At 46.6% G+C, this 15,982-nt stretch overlaps 2 protein-coding genes across 2 annotated transcripts in view; one reads left to right on the top strand and one right to left on the bottom strand.

Annotated features, from left to right (window-relative positions):
- RMC1 (regulator of MON1-CCZ1) overlaps positions 1 to 1,261 on the top strand; it is a 58,615-nt gene extending 57,354 nt beyond the window's left edge. Inside the window, exon 20 of the mRNA XM_088469610.1 lies at positions 957 to 1,261. Within this exon, the coding sequence (XP_088325736.1) occupies positions 957 to 1,036 (80 nt within the window). The 3' untranslated portion in view covers positions 1,037 to 1,261. The remainder of the gene's footprint in view (positions 1 to 956) is intronic.
- Positions 794 to 15,982, bottom strand: part of NPC1 (NPC intracellular cholesterol transporter 1) — a 92,692-nt gene continuing 77,503 nt past the window's right edge. The window contains exons 23-25 of the mRNA XM_088469609.1: positions 14,013 to 14,126; positions 12,516 to 12,678; positions 794 to 1,600 (exon numbers count right to left, since the gene is read on the bottom strand). Of these exons, the coding sequence (XP_088325735.1) occupies positions 1,518 to 1,600; positions 12,516 to 12,678; positions 14,013 to 14,126 (360 nt within the window). The 3' untranslated portion in view covers positions 794 to 1,517. The remainder of the gene's footprint in view (positions 1,601 to 12,515; positions 12,679 to 14,012; positions 14,127 to 15,982) is intronic.

Genomic DNA, 15,982 nt, shown 5'->3' with positions numbered 1-15,982 from the left:
ACAGCAATGTACAGAGACATCCTGGATGAAAACCTGCTCTAGAGCGCTCTTGTCCTGCTGATGAACAGTCTCCCCAGTTTGAGGGCAACGACCCTAAGCACACAGCCAAGATATCAAAAGGAGTGGCTTAAGGACAACTCTGTGAAAGTCCTTGAGTGGCACAGACTTGAATCCAATTGAATATCTCTGGAGAGATCTGAAAATGACTGTGCACTGACTCTTCCCATCCAACCTGATGGAGCTTGAGAGGTGCTGCAAAGAGGAATGGGCGAAACTGTCCAAAGATAGGTGTGCCAAGCTTGTGGCATCATATTCAAAAAGACTTGAGGCTGTAATTGCTGACAAAGGTGCATCAACAAAGTATTGAGAAATGGCTGTGGCTACTTATGTACATGTGATTTCTTAGGTTTTTTTTTTTTTTTTTAATTTGCAAAAATCGCAAAAAAACTAAAAAAAAAAAAACTTTACACGTTGCCATTATGGAATATTGTGTGTAAAATTTTGAGGACAAAAATGAATGATTCCATTTTGGAATAAAGCTGTAACATAAAATGTGAAGTACTGTATATGTATATTTATGTAATAGTGCTAGTGAAGACGTCTTCTGATCTTGGCTCACCACGCCACGCCATTGGTGGGTATGGTGGTGAATTGAACACGTTTATGGTTACTTCTGTAGTATTTTAGTCTGAATGTAACTTTGTGGGCATGAGATACTTAAGTGTATTAGCGAACTCATCATTATTAATGTGTTATGTGCACCATCCATTACCTAATGAATGAAAACAGGCTGTTTATTTGGCATGTTTTAATTAGAATAAAAACTATACATTTTAGTTCCCTTAAAATTGGAAATGTCTGGTCAGTGTACATCCTATATAAAAGGTAAAGCCACTGGCGATGGGTGAGCTACATCTCGGCCAGGATCAGAGTAACCGCCCTCTTCTTCCCTGCAGGAGAACACTGCGAGGAACATGTCCTATTCTTCAAGCAGCTCTTCGGGGAACAATCTCTGCTGAAGATTTCCGCTTTCTAGACCACATATGAACGATCTGTATAGAGCTTATTTATTACTCTAATAATAAAGTCCATGCACCTTCTGCTTATAAAACGATGTAAGATCCTTTGTTTCTTCATCTTGCATATATTTTCTCATTTGTAAAAAGTTTACGTTTTAGCAAATCAATTAATAAAATATAGTATTTGCCTCTGTTAAACATATGGTTTTATCAGAAATAAAGGAGCTGGATAACTTGCATTGGTTTTGCATTTATAAAACAAATCAGGTATCCCTATAAATTAAACATTGTATGCAAAAGAAAGAAAAGAAAAAGCTTCTTTCCTAATGTTAATATAACATCTATATACAAGTGAAAAATCCCGTAAGTATATGCTATAACACTGCTGTCCTGGAAGAGTCCTTTCCTGAGACTGACGGCTGCAGAGCCTGATCAGTGTCACCTGCACCCATGTATCCCTTGTCCAGTGATTGGATTCTGTATAGTGCACACATCACGCTAGTGGTTAAGAAGTCTTTCGTGCTCTGTGCCTCTCAGTCTTGCCTGTGCAGCCTGTGCTTTAGCTTTATTCACCCGTGGCCCTGGAAGAAATATAAAGTCAAAGTCACCAATAGATTAAATAAAAACCTTGTCATAGCATAGGAACAATGGAAAAAAATCACCTTATTACATTGTATTAATTTATTTATTTTCTGACTCACCATTTTACAAAATAGGAATCACAGTTGATACAAGGAGAGAATCTTTGAACATGAGATTATGGAAACATTATACACTATTTTTTTTCTTAATGTAAAAGTTTGTTCGGTAATCAGAAACACTAATCTGTTCATTTACACAATAAGAACTTTTGACCTTGTATAAATACCAGAAAATACTTATGAAAACCGTTTTAGGATAACAAGACAAATGGGAACCTTATACTGCATATAGAATCTAATTTCTCTCAGTATTTGCATTTAGCATGAGCTGGACTTTCTCTTGAGATAAATTAAAATATTCCTATATCCGAAACAAATGCATCCTCTATTAATTAGAAGAGAGGTCTGAATCTACTCTGCATACCTATGCCACCCGCTGGTTACAGATTTGTAACCATGTTTCTTAAAATGTAACTCAGGACAAGAGGCGCTTTTCATTTCTGCATTTCCCTTCCCTTGTGTTTCTCTTACATAAGTGATTTTCAGCTCCACTTACACAATAGTGCAGAGGTTCCCAAACTCTGCCATTACAGTCCATGTTTTAAGGCTATCCATGCTTGATCAGAGATGACTTAATTGCACTCAAGCACAGATATCCTTAAAACCTGGACTGCAATGGCAGAGTTTGAGAACCTCTGCATTAGTGCAACGGGTAATATTAACTGCAGAAGGTGTTTTATGTAGTCATGTGTGGCTTTAAGGTTAACACAGAGGTACAGTACTCAGCAGCTATGTGCTATTTTATATTGCATAATATATACCATAGGTGGTGAGCTGGATATTGTTGGCAAACTAGTAACAGAATTTCACATTAAGCTTAATAGGAACCTCAAAAAAAAACCTTATTTGTCATTCATCCATGGAGAACACTGGGGAGGGCCCCGGTCACTGCAGATGCAGTCAGGTATTCTTGCTAATCTAACAATTGGGCCTGGCAGCAAAGTGGCTCCTGGAGCATGCAATTGGGAAACAAAAGTTGCAGCCACCCCCTAGCACCAGTACCTATATAGAAGTTGTGGGTGCAGGGTTCCCAGTGCCAAAATGGGTGATAGTTAAGGGAGTAATCTTTGGAATGGCAGCAATACCTCAATCCTGGGCTGTGGAAAGAGGTACCATCCCTTCAGCACTTTCCTTCCTGGTGTGGATTCATAAGTCGGCAAGACAACCTGAAGGGAGTTGATATACATGTTTGGAAGCAAGCAGTGGCAGCAATACCTTTACCTTCTAATCTGCTGGGAATGTGCTATGTTTTCTGTGAGCTTTTCTTTGGCCTGTATCTTTTACAACTCCACATCCTCCCAGGTTGTGCAGCTGTTATATCCTTTTCTTTCATCAGAGGCAAAATCCTTCATCTTCTAAATCAGTCATTCACAATTCCATGTGCTTAACACGTGAAGCGTAGGATCGGTGGTCTGTGAGTGCCCATGTTGTCTTTGCCATTTCAGTGGGTGCCAAGTCTTCTGCTCAGGCTATTTTGGAGTTCATGCAGCTATCTACGAACCCTAGGGTTCAGAGCAAGGACTCTCCATCCTGCCATATCAGGCATCTGATCTTCCCCTGAACCCTTCAGTTTTCTAGGGTCTGATCCAGTTACCAGCTGACTGGTAATTTGTCATGGCTCGGGTGCCCAGACATAAAAATTTTGTTTTGATGGTTTTTACATCATTATTCAATCCCTAGTTTTGTCTAGAGTTTTCATTATAGTCCCACAACATCAGAAAGGATTATGTTTTATTTTAAATCTTTTCCTGCTCCCTGGGACGTTTACTTTTGTCCTATAGCTGAACCTGAGATCACTAAACAAGTTCCGGGTGGGTAGCTTTAAGATGGAATTCTGTGGTAGGCCATCAAGGTGTCTCCTCAACTTTAAGCCCTGCCTCTTTCAAATTCTGGCCTGGCTATATCACCAAAAATTTTAAAGATCATGGCAGAAACAACTGTCCTTCTCAAAACTGTTGATTGTGGCGAACTATTCGATCTTGTTACAGCTCATGTTGTGGGCACAGCCCAGACCTTGCTCACAGTTTGATACCAAGATATACACCCCAACTCCTTACTTGATTTTCCTTGACCTCCTGCTCTGCACTCACCAGCAGAGGGGTTTCTTAACATAGGACTAAATGCTTGCTGCAAAAAGTAGTCTTCTGTACATGTACATCATGAGAAAAATAGTTTCCACGATTGAGGCGATGCAGTTTTCACAGTTCCATTCACAGACCAGACCAAGCTAATTTCAAAATGGAACAATTGCCAAAACAAGGTGGGTCTATCACACTGCTGGTGGCTGAGAAGGTCACCTGTTCTCCATTTGGAACTGAGTGATAGTAACAATGAACACCAGTTGTCAAGGCTATGTTCCAGTTAGTCTCTAGTCACAGTTATGGATACTTAGAGTCAAATCTCCCACTAAATGTGCTGGAGCTCACAGTAGTTGTCAATGTTCTAGTGTGACACTTGTTTTAGCAAGGAAGGGCCTTCAAGCTGAAAAATGCCACAGCAATTAATTACATCAAGGGGGAACTAAGATGCCTAGCCATGAAGGAGACCTACAGGGTCAAACATTTGGAGGAGCTAAATGTTCCAGACCTCTTAGCATTTCGATCTCAGAGCTTTGAGTCAGGGGATAGAAAACTGGTAAATAGATGTTCCCTTGAGCAGTTCCTTAACACAAAAGGTCCCATTATTCTGAAGGATTCCAGCAGATTGTGGTCAGATGAGAGAAACCAGTTGATGATCTAATAATATCTCTGCTGAATCAAAAGTTGGTGCGCTTCTGCTCCATTACGAGAGAAATGCATGTGTTTACTGTAGCTGCCATGCCTGTCCTTTTATCAGATTTATCTGTTCCCTTTATTAGTGGTGCTCTAAAAGGTAAAACCGAGGTAGTTCTGGCAATTCTTCTAGCAGAAGAATGGTCCAGAAGATCTTGGTTCACATACATTGTAAACATGGCAGCGGGCCCAGCATGGTGCCCTACTTTGACCAGATCAGCACCTCTTCCATAGTTCACCTCATTTGGCTTTAATGACATTGCTATAGAAACCATGATTATTACAGCTGATTTTTCTGACAGTGTGGTTCATGTTTAGGGCTTGGAAGTGGGTTTCACCTACAAATGTCCACACTGTTTGGAAGATTTACATGCCCCTGTGGTGAAGCAAAAGGTTTTCCTACCTATTCCTTGCAGCTGTACAAGTACTGCTGCACTTTCAGGATAGTATGGAAGGGTAGTTAAAACTTAGCTTGTTGATGGTACAGGTCCACTGGTTTTCTTTCACAGAAAACTGCCTCTTACCTTAATGTATAGATCTAATTTCATGGAATTATGCAGTCTCCATACCCTCCTTAAAATCCCAGTCTGGTGCAGCCAGCCTTACAGCACCCTCCCTTTGAACCTTTTTGACTTGGTGGAGTTAAGGTTTCTTAAATGGCAGACTGCATTCCTTTTGGCTATTGCCACAGCTAGTAGAGTTTCTAAGCTGTGGCCTCTGTCTTGTAGGTCTCCTCCTTTCCTCATATCTCACAAGGACAGAGCGGTTCTTAGAACTAAACCTTGTATTCAGCCTGAGATGGTTTCCAATTCCATTTCATACAATACATTATGATCTCTTCTTCTGGAGTCTTGTGCCATTCTAAAGCAGAGGGCTTCATTTGCTCTCTGGGTGTGGTTAGGGCATTATGGATGTAAGAGTATGTCTATATTACCAGGGAATTGCACATAATGGATGTCCTGTTGGTTCTCTACAATGTTCATTGACAGGTAGACTACTTTGGCAATTTTCCAGGCTTAATTTGGGGAAAGACCTCATGAACCTAAAAATGTGAGGTTCATTCCACTAGGTCGATGGGTGATCAACACAGGGCTTCAGCCAAGAGTTCACCTGCTCTACAATGCACACCTTCAAGTAACTACAGATTTAACACTTTAGCATTCAAATATGCCAGTTTTGCACATAAGGAGTAGCACCTTGTGATGCAAATTCTGGGCATTCCTTCCTTTAGTGACATCCTCCTGGTTAGTGCCCCCAACGGATGAATGAGAAAATTGTAATTTGGGCTTACATTAAATCCATGAGGGACATTGGACATCATCCCATTACATTCCATTCCATTGTTCTTGTTAGAGAACACTGTGCTGTCTTCTCCTGATTCCATCTTTTGCAGGTTGGAAAAATACTGAGTTTACCAGGTAGCTAATGGGCGTATAGAGGGATATAGGCTTTTGCCATGAAAATTTTAAAGTGCCCAAGCTCTTGCCAATGTACTCTATAACCACTGTTACCGGTACTAATTTTAAGCCTCATCTATAATTTCACACATTAGTAAAGGAAAATATGAGATATGGTAAGAACTTACCCTTGTTATCTCTATTTCTACGAAGTCCATAGGGTTCCACAGGATACCTTGGGGTATAGGCGATGGCGGCAGACATCCAGGCACCACAGAGTTAAATTTTCAGCCTCCCAGGATGCACTGGGGTCCCTCTCCTATACCCCGCCCCCGAGCCTCAGGCCACTCAGTTTCGTAACAAGCCATAGGCCGGAGCAGGAGCAAAAAAGAGAGAGAAGAAAGTCTGGAACACACAAGAATCACATTCGCACCAGAAGGAGACTGAGAAACCGGTGACCAGATCAAAGCCCATCTGCAGTACAGGTGCGACAGGGCGGGAGTCCTGTGGAACCCTATGGACTTCGTAGAAATAGAGATAACAAGGGTAAGTTCTTACCATCTCTCATATTTTCTATTGCAGGGTCCATAGGGTATCCACAGGATACCTTGGGGATGTCCCAAAGCAGTATCCTTTAAGGGTGGGGACGCTCCTGTGCTGTAAGGAGAATCCGCCGCCCGAAGGAAGCATCCTGAGAGGCGAAGGTATCAAAAACATAATACCTTACAAAAAATATGGACAGATGGCCACGTGGCTGTCAATCACCGCTGAAGCGCCACGTCGAGCTGCCCACGAAGGACCCACAGACCTAGTGGAAGAGCTTTAAAAGAGGATGGAACAGGAAGACCTGTGAATCCATCCTGCCAAAGTTAGCGCAGTGGCAGGCCAACCTATTTTATGGAAACCAGAAAGGACAAAACCGAGAGTCTGATTTCTTAAATGGACTGGTACGGTCAACTTAAATTCTTAGAGCCCGTACCACATCCAAAGAGGCCTCACCAGCAGAAAGGACTGGGGAAGTAAAGGCAGGTACTATAATTTCCTCATTGATGTGGAAACTAGACACCACCGTAGGTACAAAACCAGGGCAAGTGCGAAGCACTGCCCTGTTCCTAGGAAAGATGAGAAAGAGGGAGGTCTACATGACAGAGCCCCCCATTCTGAGATCCTACCGGCCAAATCAATGGCCAGAAGGAATACATTCCTAGCCATAAGCCATTTGAAGTCCACTGAGCCCAGTGGATCAAATGGCGGTCCTCAGAGAGCCCTAAAGACCACAGCCAAATCCCAAGGAGCCACAGGAGGAACAAAGGGATGCTGAATATATTGTATACCCTGCATAAAGGTGCGGATATCAGTAAGAGTAGCAATCCTACGATGAAACCAACAGGGCAGAAACCTGCACCTTCAGGTAAGCAAGGCGAAGACCGTTATCTAAGCCCACCTGTAGGAAAGCCAACACTCTGGATATCCGGAATACCCGAGGAGCAGAGCCTGTAGGGCGACACAACTGAAAGAAAGTATGCCATACCTGATGGTAAATTCTTGCAGATAAAATCTTCCGAGCTCTTAGCATGGACATAGGCCCTGTTAACTATAGAGCTGGAAAAACTCCTAGACCTTAAGAGGGCAGTCTCCACCGCCACACCGGCAAGGACAGACAACCCAGGTCTGGGTATCAGCCAGGATCCTGAGACAACAGGTCTGGTCGTAGAGGTAACAGCTTCGGAGTGTTAACTGAAACACTCCAAAGATCTGAGTAATAGTGCAGTCTGGCCCACGCACGAGCTATCAGCAGGAGCGCGCCTCCTTCTTGCTATTACTGGAGGAAGGGATAACGGAGGGACGAGGTACACAACTTAGAAGGTCCACTGGACCAACATACGTCTACCATAAGAGTGTCATCTCTGAAAGGCTCCACTTGTTCACCAGAAGATTGAACACCTCCTGATGAAGAGGACATTTCCCTGAATGCACGTCCTGACGGCTGGGAAAGCCTGCTTTCCATCTGAGGATTTCTGAATGAACACTGCCGATGACGGCAGGGATATAGCCTTCCACCCAAGCCAGAATTCGAGACACCACTGTTAGTGTCGCCCGACTTCGGGAACCACCTAGGTGGTTTACATAAGCCATCATGATGGCGTTGTCAGACCGTACCTGCACGGTATTTCCGTGGAGGACCTGTCCTGCATGCTGGAGAACCGTGAATACTGCCCAGAGTTCTCAAGTAGTTTTTGCGCTTTCCATAAACATCTGAGTACACCTGCCCTGGAACAAGTGTGGACCCGTCACTGCTTCCCAGCCACGGATACTGGCGTCCGTTGTTAGAAGGACCCGGTGCGCAATCCCAAAGGGGGTGCCCCTTGTTTAGGTAAGCTTTCCACAGCCACCAGGCCAGAGAGAGACAAACCTACGGGGAAAGCACTATTGACTTTATCCTATGGGGCAACCCATCCCATCCGGAGAGGATCAATTTTTCTAGAGTGACACTGGGTACTCTCCACCATGTCGAACAGCGACACCCTGGAACCCAGGAACCACATTGCCGAGTGAATAGACACTCGGCGACTCTGCAGGCAACTGCGTACCTTTGCCTGTAATGCAGAGATCTTTTCCTCAATCACAAAGATCCTCAGATGTTGGGATATGGAGCATCCTCTGTGAAGAATCAGAGAGGACCATTTCCAGTCTATCAGTCAGCCCTAACGTAGCAACACAGATATTGTCCATTGCAGATGGCACTGTAATCCAAGCCTGTTCTTATGGCTGAGCAGATTTCCTGGCTACTGACTGTCTTGGAAAGCTATATTTTAGACTTACCCTGGCCTCACAGGGCCGAAAAGACAAAACCCCAGACCCCGATGGGACTGTAGCCGATGGCAGACAGGCAGACGTAGCTGCTGCCTGCGGGGCCACAATTGTGTCCAGATGAGGGCCAAACAGGACCTGTCCCGTAAAAGGCAAAGCATTCCAAATGGAATCTGCGTCCGCTTTCCAAGAGCGCAACCAAAGGGAGCGGCGAACCGCTACTGCTGCCGAGCCGCTACTGCTGCCGAGGAGATTCTGGAAAGGAGTAGGCTATATGTAAGACTGTCTCATTATGAACGTGGCTAAGAATTTGCCACTATCCACCTGCTCTGCTGGAGAGTCAGTGTGCAGAGATCCAGTTACCTACCCAGCGCTCCATGGCTCTGGCCCCCCAGCACACGGCCATAGCCGGCCTGTAAGCCCCTCCAGCAAGGGAATAACTGGATTTTAGATATATTTGCACCTTGCAATGTGTAACCTCCTTCAAGGAGGACCTGGAGGGCATGGGCCACGTAACACTCCTCACTAGGCGTGTAACATGAGAATCTACCCGTAAAGGTAACTCCCATTCGGAAAAATAATTATCCGCAAAGGGGTATGCAAAAGGTCAACCGTTTTTGAGGCTGGAACCGCTTACCCGGATTTTCCACGCCTCCTCTAAATGATCCACCTGACCAGATAGAGGAATTACAGTGGCAACACCCTTATCCTTAAAGAAGGCATAGTTGGATTTAGCCACGGGGGATATGTAATAACCAAAGCCGCACGGACTGCCCGTATAAGGCCAGGTATATAGACTTTAGACCCAGACTACGCCTCCTTTGCACTAAGGGGCTCGTGTCTGAAAAAGTCAATAATGTCACCGTCATCAGACGTCATGTCCTTACCCGTCTGAGACCCGAAAGGCCGTTTAGAAGGCCGAAATGGTGACTCCCCCTGCAAAACGTCCATCAGGTGCTATACCATTTGGACAATAAATTCACCCACACAGGGTCCTGCGAGACCTGGGGGGGCGAAAAACAGGATACACTGGGGTACCATCAACTGTCCAGGGACCCCTGCATGTGATGAGACCACCACTCGCTGCGATAACCCCTATGGGGAAACACAGGGAGCGTTGCCCACAAGGGCTGTAAGCATCTTAGCCAGCCGAGGGCGGTCCCTTTTTGTGCAGGCACAGTGACAGAAATGGGGCGTGATATATAATACAACATGCCCTCCATAAACCCTCAGCGTCTACATATCCCTCCGCTAACTGCACATGATATCAGTACATTATAACTGGAAGAGGATATCCTCGTTCACTTTCAGACATGAGGATTGTGAACGGAGCGTATGTGACCTCCCACACAGAAAAACCATGTTTACTGTGAGGTAATAAACACCCTGCAACACCGCACCGCAAGGGCTGTAGCAGAAGAACAGGGATAGGAAAAGGCTGACAGTCAGAAATGAAAGTACAGGCAAACAGCGCTAGCATTTAAGTCACATACAATGCACAGATAACATCCTGCATTACAAGCACTGCGATCAACTACACAGACCAGAGCCTGGTAGGAAACAGTGCTGCATACACTGACCTTATTGAAGGAGAGGTATGCGGGGGACCCGGACCGCAATGGCATCTGTATCAGCTTTCAGCAGCGTTTGTCATTCCCAGCACATGTAGTGAGAAAATGGCCACCGAGGAGCAGAGAGGAGGCGGGCCCGGGGGAGGAGCGCTGACACAGCCCGCTCAGACCGCTGTGGAATGGCACTGTGCAGCGGGGGAGACGCCGGCTGTGAGACAGGGAAGGCGTTCTCCCCTGGCCTGCTATTAACCCCTGGGACGCCGCACTGTACCGCACATGCTGCGGTCCGCTCTCCCTGGTGGTCTAGTGGAAGGCGCAGGATCAGTACCTGGCCCCACGCGCAGCCGGTCCCCAGGGAGCCCCCTGCCTGGGGACCAAAAAGGACTGTTACCGGCGGGTGCCCACCGCGGGACCCCGCCGCTTACCTTGTCCCCCGTGCATCCGGCCACAGTCCAGGTAGCCGGGGTCACCGCTAGCTGTGACCCCAGCTACCAACCAGCATCCCCGGATCGGTACCGGCGTTCTGGTACCGGCGGGGTGTAGGAGTGACAGCATGGACGTCAATACTGACTGTCCTATGCTGGAGCACTCTAGTTGTGCAGCCACAGCTGCGAAGAAATATTCAGGGGCCTTGAAAAGACCCCCCTCTGTATGGTGCGACTGGTCCGGCCAGGCAGCGACGAAAACTGAGTGGCCTGAGGCTCGGGGGCGGGGTATAGGAGAGGGACCCCAGTGCATCCTGGGAGGCTGAAAATGTAACTCTGTGGTGCCTGGATGTCTGCCGCCATCGCCTATACCCCAAGGTATCCTGTGGATACCCTATGGACCCTGCAGTAGAAATGACAAGTAACGTAAACTGATAACTACTCAACATCAGCTTTTGCTGACCTGGTACAGTTCAGTTTTATAGAAGGTAAATCATTCATTTTATGTTAGAAGTAATATATTCCATCACCTGCATAATTACAGACAGTTTACATCGTAACTTTAATACAGTAGGTTATGGCCTATATTTTCATATAGACAGTTTATTAAACTGTAGCAATGCAATAATAGCTTTCTCCATAATAAAACTACTATTGTGAATCTGTAATGTGTAAATAACTTTCCTTTTTGAAATCCCACAAAAATTAAAAAGGTTTGGTTTATTATTTACAACTAGCTGGGATACCCGGCGTTGCCCAGATTGAAGACTGGACCCTGAAGTACACCTGCAGCCTTTGTTTACATTGTCCTCGCTTATAACCCCATTCCATTGATCCTGAAAAGGACCCCACTGTTTGCTAACAGGCATGCAAACAGTGGCGTAAATACCTTGGGTGCAAGAAGTGTGGCTGCTATGGTGCTCGAGCTGCCTCTGTGGCCTGCTGCTCCCCCTACACCCAGTAACGCACACAAGGTGGGCCGGACCAGACAGGGCCGACGAGGGGGACCCGGGAGTGAGCGATGTTCATTTGGTGCAGGCAGTCATGGAGAGACAGCGCCACCGGTTGCGAGGTAATCAGAGTTTGCGGACCAGCAGCCAATCAGCATTGGCGGCTCTTGACTGGCTCGCAACCGGCACCAGATTCAAATTGCGCCGGCGCTGTCTATCCATTTCTGCCGCTGTGCCAGCTGTAACTAGCTGACGGCCCAGCCCCACATCCATACATGCTAGCTGATGGCACACAGGGATAGGTGAGAGGCTGGTGGGGAAGGCATAATGTGTAAGGGGCACGACTATTGTGTAGAATAATGTGTTATATGGAGCAATACTAGTATATGGCATATTCTGTAAAGGGCATTATGTGTGGTATAATATGTACGGGGCATAATGTGAATAAGGGGTACTACTGTGCAGCATGACCTGAATGGTCATGTGGGGGAAAATGTATGTGGTTTTTTTTTTTTTTTTTTTAACCTATGGAGGGGGCTTTTAAGATCATGCTATATGGCCCACAAAGTTCTAGTTCTGATCTTGCATGCAAACACAGCAGCTCTGGATTTAATATGAACTTGCATGAGTCATCAAGTTTGCTCAGACAAGTTAAAAAGATAAATTTGTAGCTTTCTTACAGGTTTTTGGCAGACTGCCAATTTCTACTGGAGCCGGCCCTGGAACCTGTGTAATTTAAGAGTGTTCCCATTTTTAAGTATTGTGGGAGGGTTAAAAAAAAAAAAAAAAAGCAAACAGAAAACATTACCAACCTTTTTTAAATATACATATATATTTTCTATTAGTCATCATCAATGATCCCACACTCACCTACATAACTAAGAAGAACTGGTAGAAATATTAGACCGTGGGAAGCCCCCAGAAGCACTATAGACAAGTACATCCTGAAGTAAAAGACCTTGAATATCTGAGACTTGGACAAGCCCAACACACCAATTCCTACGAACTTTGTCAAGGTAATTCCACTGAAGACCTATAGAACAAAAACAGTGTGAGATCAGTACTATTTTCTGTGCAATCATATGGATGTTTATTAAATGATCCAATACATAAAACATATACACATTTTTTTTAATTGTTAATTAACGCGGATGTGTGGACCCATTTAACCCTCCTGCCCCCCAAATTCTCTGAACGTAGGCTCTCCTGTTCTCAGTGCTCTATGGGGTTGGTCAAGATAGACATATGTATAAAAGCACCCATATGGTTTGTTGAAGCAATATTCATTTCAAGGCCAGTGACACTACTGAGATACATTCCCAGGGAACTAAGGCCCTGATTCAGACCCACTCGCAAGCGGCTGTCCGCTCGCAAGTGGGTCGATGGTCTGCACTGAGCATGCGCACGACGGAGGGAGCTCCGTCGTGCGCATGCGCCAGATGCGACGAGCGAAGGAAAGTCCTTCGCTCGTTGTGTCTGATCAAAGGGGGCGTGCTGTCGATGTTGATTGACAGCACGCCCCCTTTGGTGGGCGTGCCGGGGGTGTGCCTCCCTGACGGGGGCGTTCCCAAGGGAACGCCTACCGTCAGAAGCCGGCCCACTGACATCGCTAGTTTTGTCAGTGGGAGTGATTTTGGCTCTGATAGAGCCAAAATCACTCCGGGCCTTGCGGTTGAAAACCTCAACCGCAGGCTCCGGCTCGCAGTTTCGATGGTCGCGATGGTCACGACCATCGCGGCCATCAAACTGCACGCTCGTATAGGCTGTGGGTGGTGACCCACAGCTATACGAGCGTCCAGGAGGACGCTCCATTTTTATGGAGGGCGGCCCTCATTCAGAGCGTGCGCTCTGCTCAGAGCGTACGGCTCTGAATGAGGGCCTAAGACTCTACATTTTGTTAGTTACCAGTGGTGATCTCTACAGCGTTTTATAAAATGTGGTGAAAGTTCTATCAGCAAAAGTGAATTTGTTGCTTGGCGTGCGATGTAGCTGGGATCCCGGCTTACCAAATGCCTGTGCTCACAAGCCCAGCGCTGGAATCCTGATAGGGGTCAGAATCCCGGCTCGACAATCTCGACGGCTGCGATTCCAAAGGTAAGTTTTAAGGTTAGGCACTATGGGGAGGCTTAGGCTGTGAGGGGGATGGGGAGGTTAGGGTTAGGCTGCAGGAAAGGAGAGTTAAGGGAAGGGTTAAATTACTTACCTGCTGGTGTCTACTTCTAACCATCAGGATTCCGGCGCAGGGATCCTGATCGCCGGCATTCTCTGCCCCAGGATCACTTGCCTAACCAGTTTGGTGTGTAGTGACAAAATTCAAAATTGTGTGCGTGTCTATCAAGTTCTTAACACTCAGATGTACCCACTTACCGAACTGCCCATGTGTGCCAACGCATCTTTTGCACGCTGCACTCGATTTCCTTTTGTGCTGACTGAGAATGCTCTGGTCACATGACTACAGAACTCCACAGAAATGCCGCAGCACTGCAAGACATGTAAGAATTACTGCTTGCACGCAAGAAATGAAAAAATAGATGAAATGTTATAAAATATTTATATTGTACATTTGCATTTGTTTTTCAACTGGTTCATTTTGAAAAAAAAAAACATTACAACTAACTGGAAACATCTAAAGAGAACAAAAAATGTGCAGCCTGGATTAAGGAATATTAGAAATTACTTTCTAGATATTCAAATTTACATACATGGATAGTCACCTGAGCAGCCCCAGCGGCTGCTGGATAGTCACCTGAGCAGCCCCAGCGGCTGCTGGATAGTCACCTGAGCAGCCCCAGCGGCTGCTGGATAGTCACCTGAGCAGCCCCAGCGGCTGCTGGATAGTCACCTGAGCAGCCCCAGCGGCTGCTGGATAGTCACCTGAGCAGCCCCAGCGGCTGCTGGATAGTCACCTGAGCAGCCCCAGCGGCTGCTGGATAGTCACCTGAGCAGCCTCAGCTGCTGCTGGATAGTCACCTGAGCAGCCTCAGCAGCTGCTGGATAGTCACCTGAGCAGCCTCAGCAGCTGCTGGATAGTCACCTGAGCAGGCCCAGCAGCTGCTGGATAGTCACCTGAGCAGGCCCAGCAGCTGCTGGATAGTCACCTGAGCAGCCCCAGCAGCTGCTGGATAGTCACCTGAGTAGCCCCAGCAGCTGCTGGATAGTCACCTGAGCAGCCCCAGCAGCTGCTGGATAGTCACCTGAGCAGCCCCAGCAGCTGCTGGATAGTCACCTGAGCAGCCCCAGCAGCTGCTGGATAGTCACCTGAGCAGCCCCAGCAGCTGCTGGATAGTCACCTGAGCAGCCCCAGCAGCTGCTGGATAGTCACCTGAGCAGCCCCAGCAGCTGCTGGATAGTCACCTGAGCAGCCCCAGCAGCTGCTGGATAGTCACCTGAGCAGCCCCAGCAGCTGCTGGATAGTCACCTGAGCAGCCCCAGCGGCTGCTGGATAGTCACCTGAGCAGCCCCAGCGGCTGCTGGATAGTCACCTGAGCAGCCCCAGCGGCTGCTGGATAGTCACCTGAGCAGCCCCAGCAGCTGCTGGATAGTCACCTGAGCAGCCCCAGCGGCTGCTGGATAGTCACCTGAGCAGCCCCAGCAGCTGCTGGATAGTCACCTGAGCAGCCCCGGTGGCTGCTATTCCCCTCTCTGTCCTAAGATTTGTTCATCCTTGGTTGCACTGCAGGAAGCTCTTCATGCACTACTATTTAGATATTTGTAATGTAATATTGCTGCAAGGTTTTATTGTTGCTTAGACCTGGATAGCACTTGTCAATGACACTGAGTAATTCATAAATGATAGCAGGAAGGCTCTACATAAATATCATCCATTTTGGTCCCCTTGGTACAGGTCACAATTCACCGCTCTTCCTTACTCAGACGCCTTGAGGTGCATATCCACTACACGATAAAATTGAACGATTACAACATAGTTATTCATTAATCTTGCAGTGAATATGCCAGCAATGATGCGTGCTCCTACTGGTCGTTGCCGGCATCTGTCATCGCCTGAACATGCAGGCCAACCTGCCGATAGACAGCTTGTGCATGTTCGGTGATGAGGTAAGGGTGCCTGCACTGAATGACATATCGTACAGTGTGGGCACATTATCCACTGCACAGTATGATGAACGATTACGATGTTGTAATTGTACAGTCGTTCCACTCTCGTGTAGTGGATATGCACCATTACACACCACGAGTGTAGAATGACTGTACGATTACAACATCGTAATCGATAATCCTGTGCAGTGGATAATGTGCACACACTGAACGATATGTCATTCAGTGCAGGTACCCTTCCTCATCCCTGAACATGCACAAGCTGTCGATATCAGCAGGCT

Source organism: Taudactylus pleione, unplaced genomic scaffold (genome assembly GCF_031769625.1).
Source record: "Taudactylus pleione unplaced genomic scaffold, aTauple2 ptg000093l, whole genome shotgun sequence".
NCBI lineage: Eukaryota > Metazoa > Chordata > Amphibia > Anura > Myobatrachidae > Taudactylus > Taudactylus pleione.
This window is presented reverse-complemented; position numbering and strand designations above follow the sequence as displayed.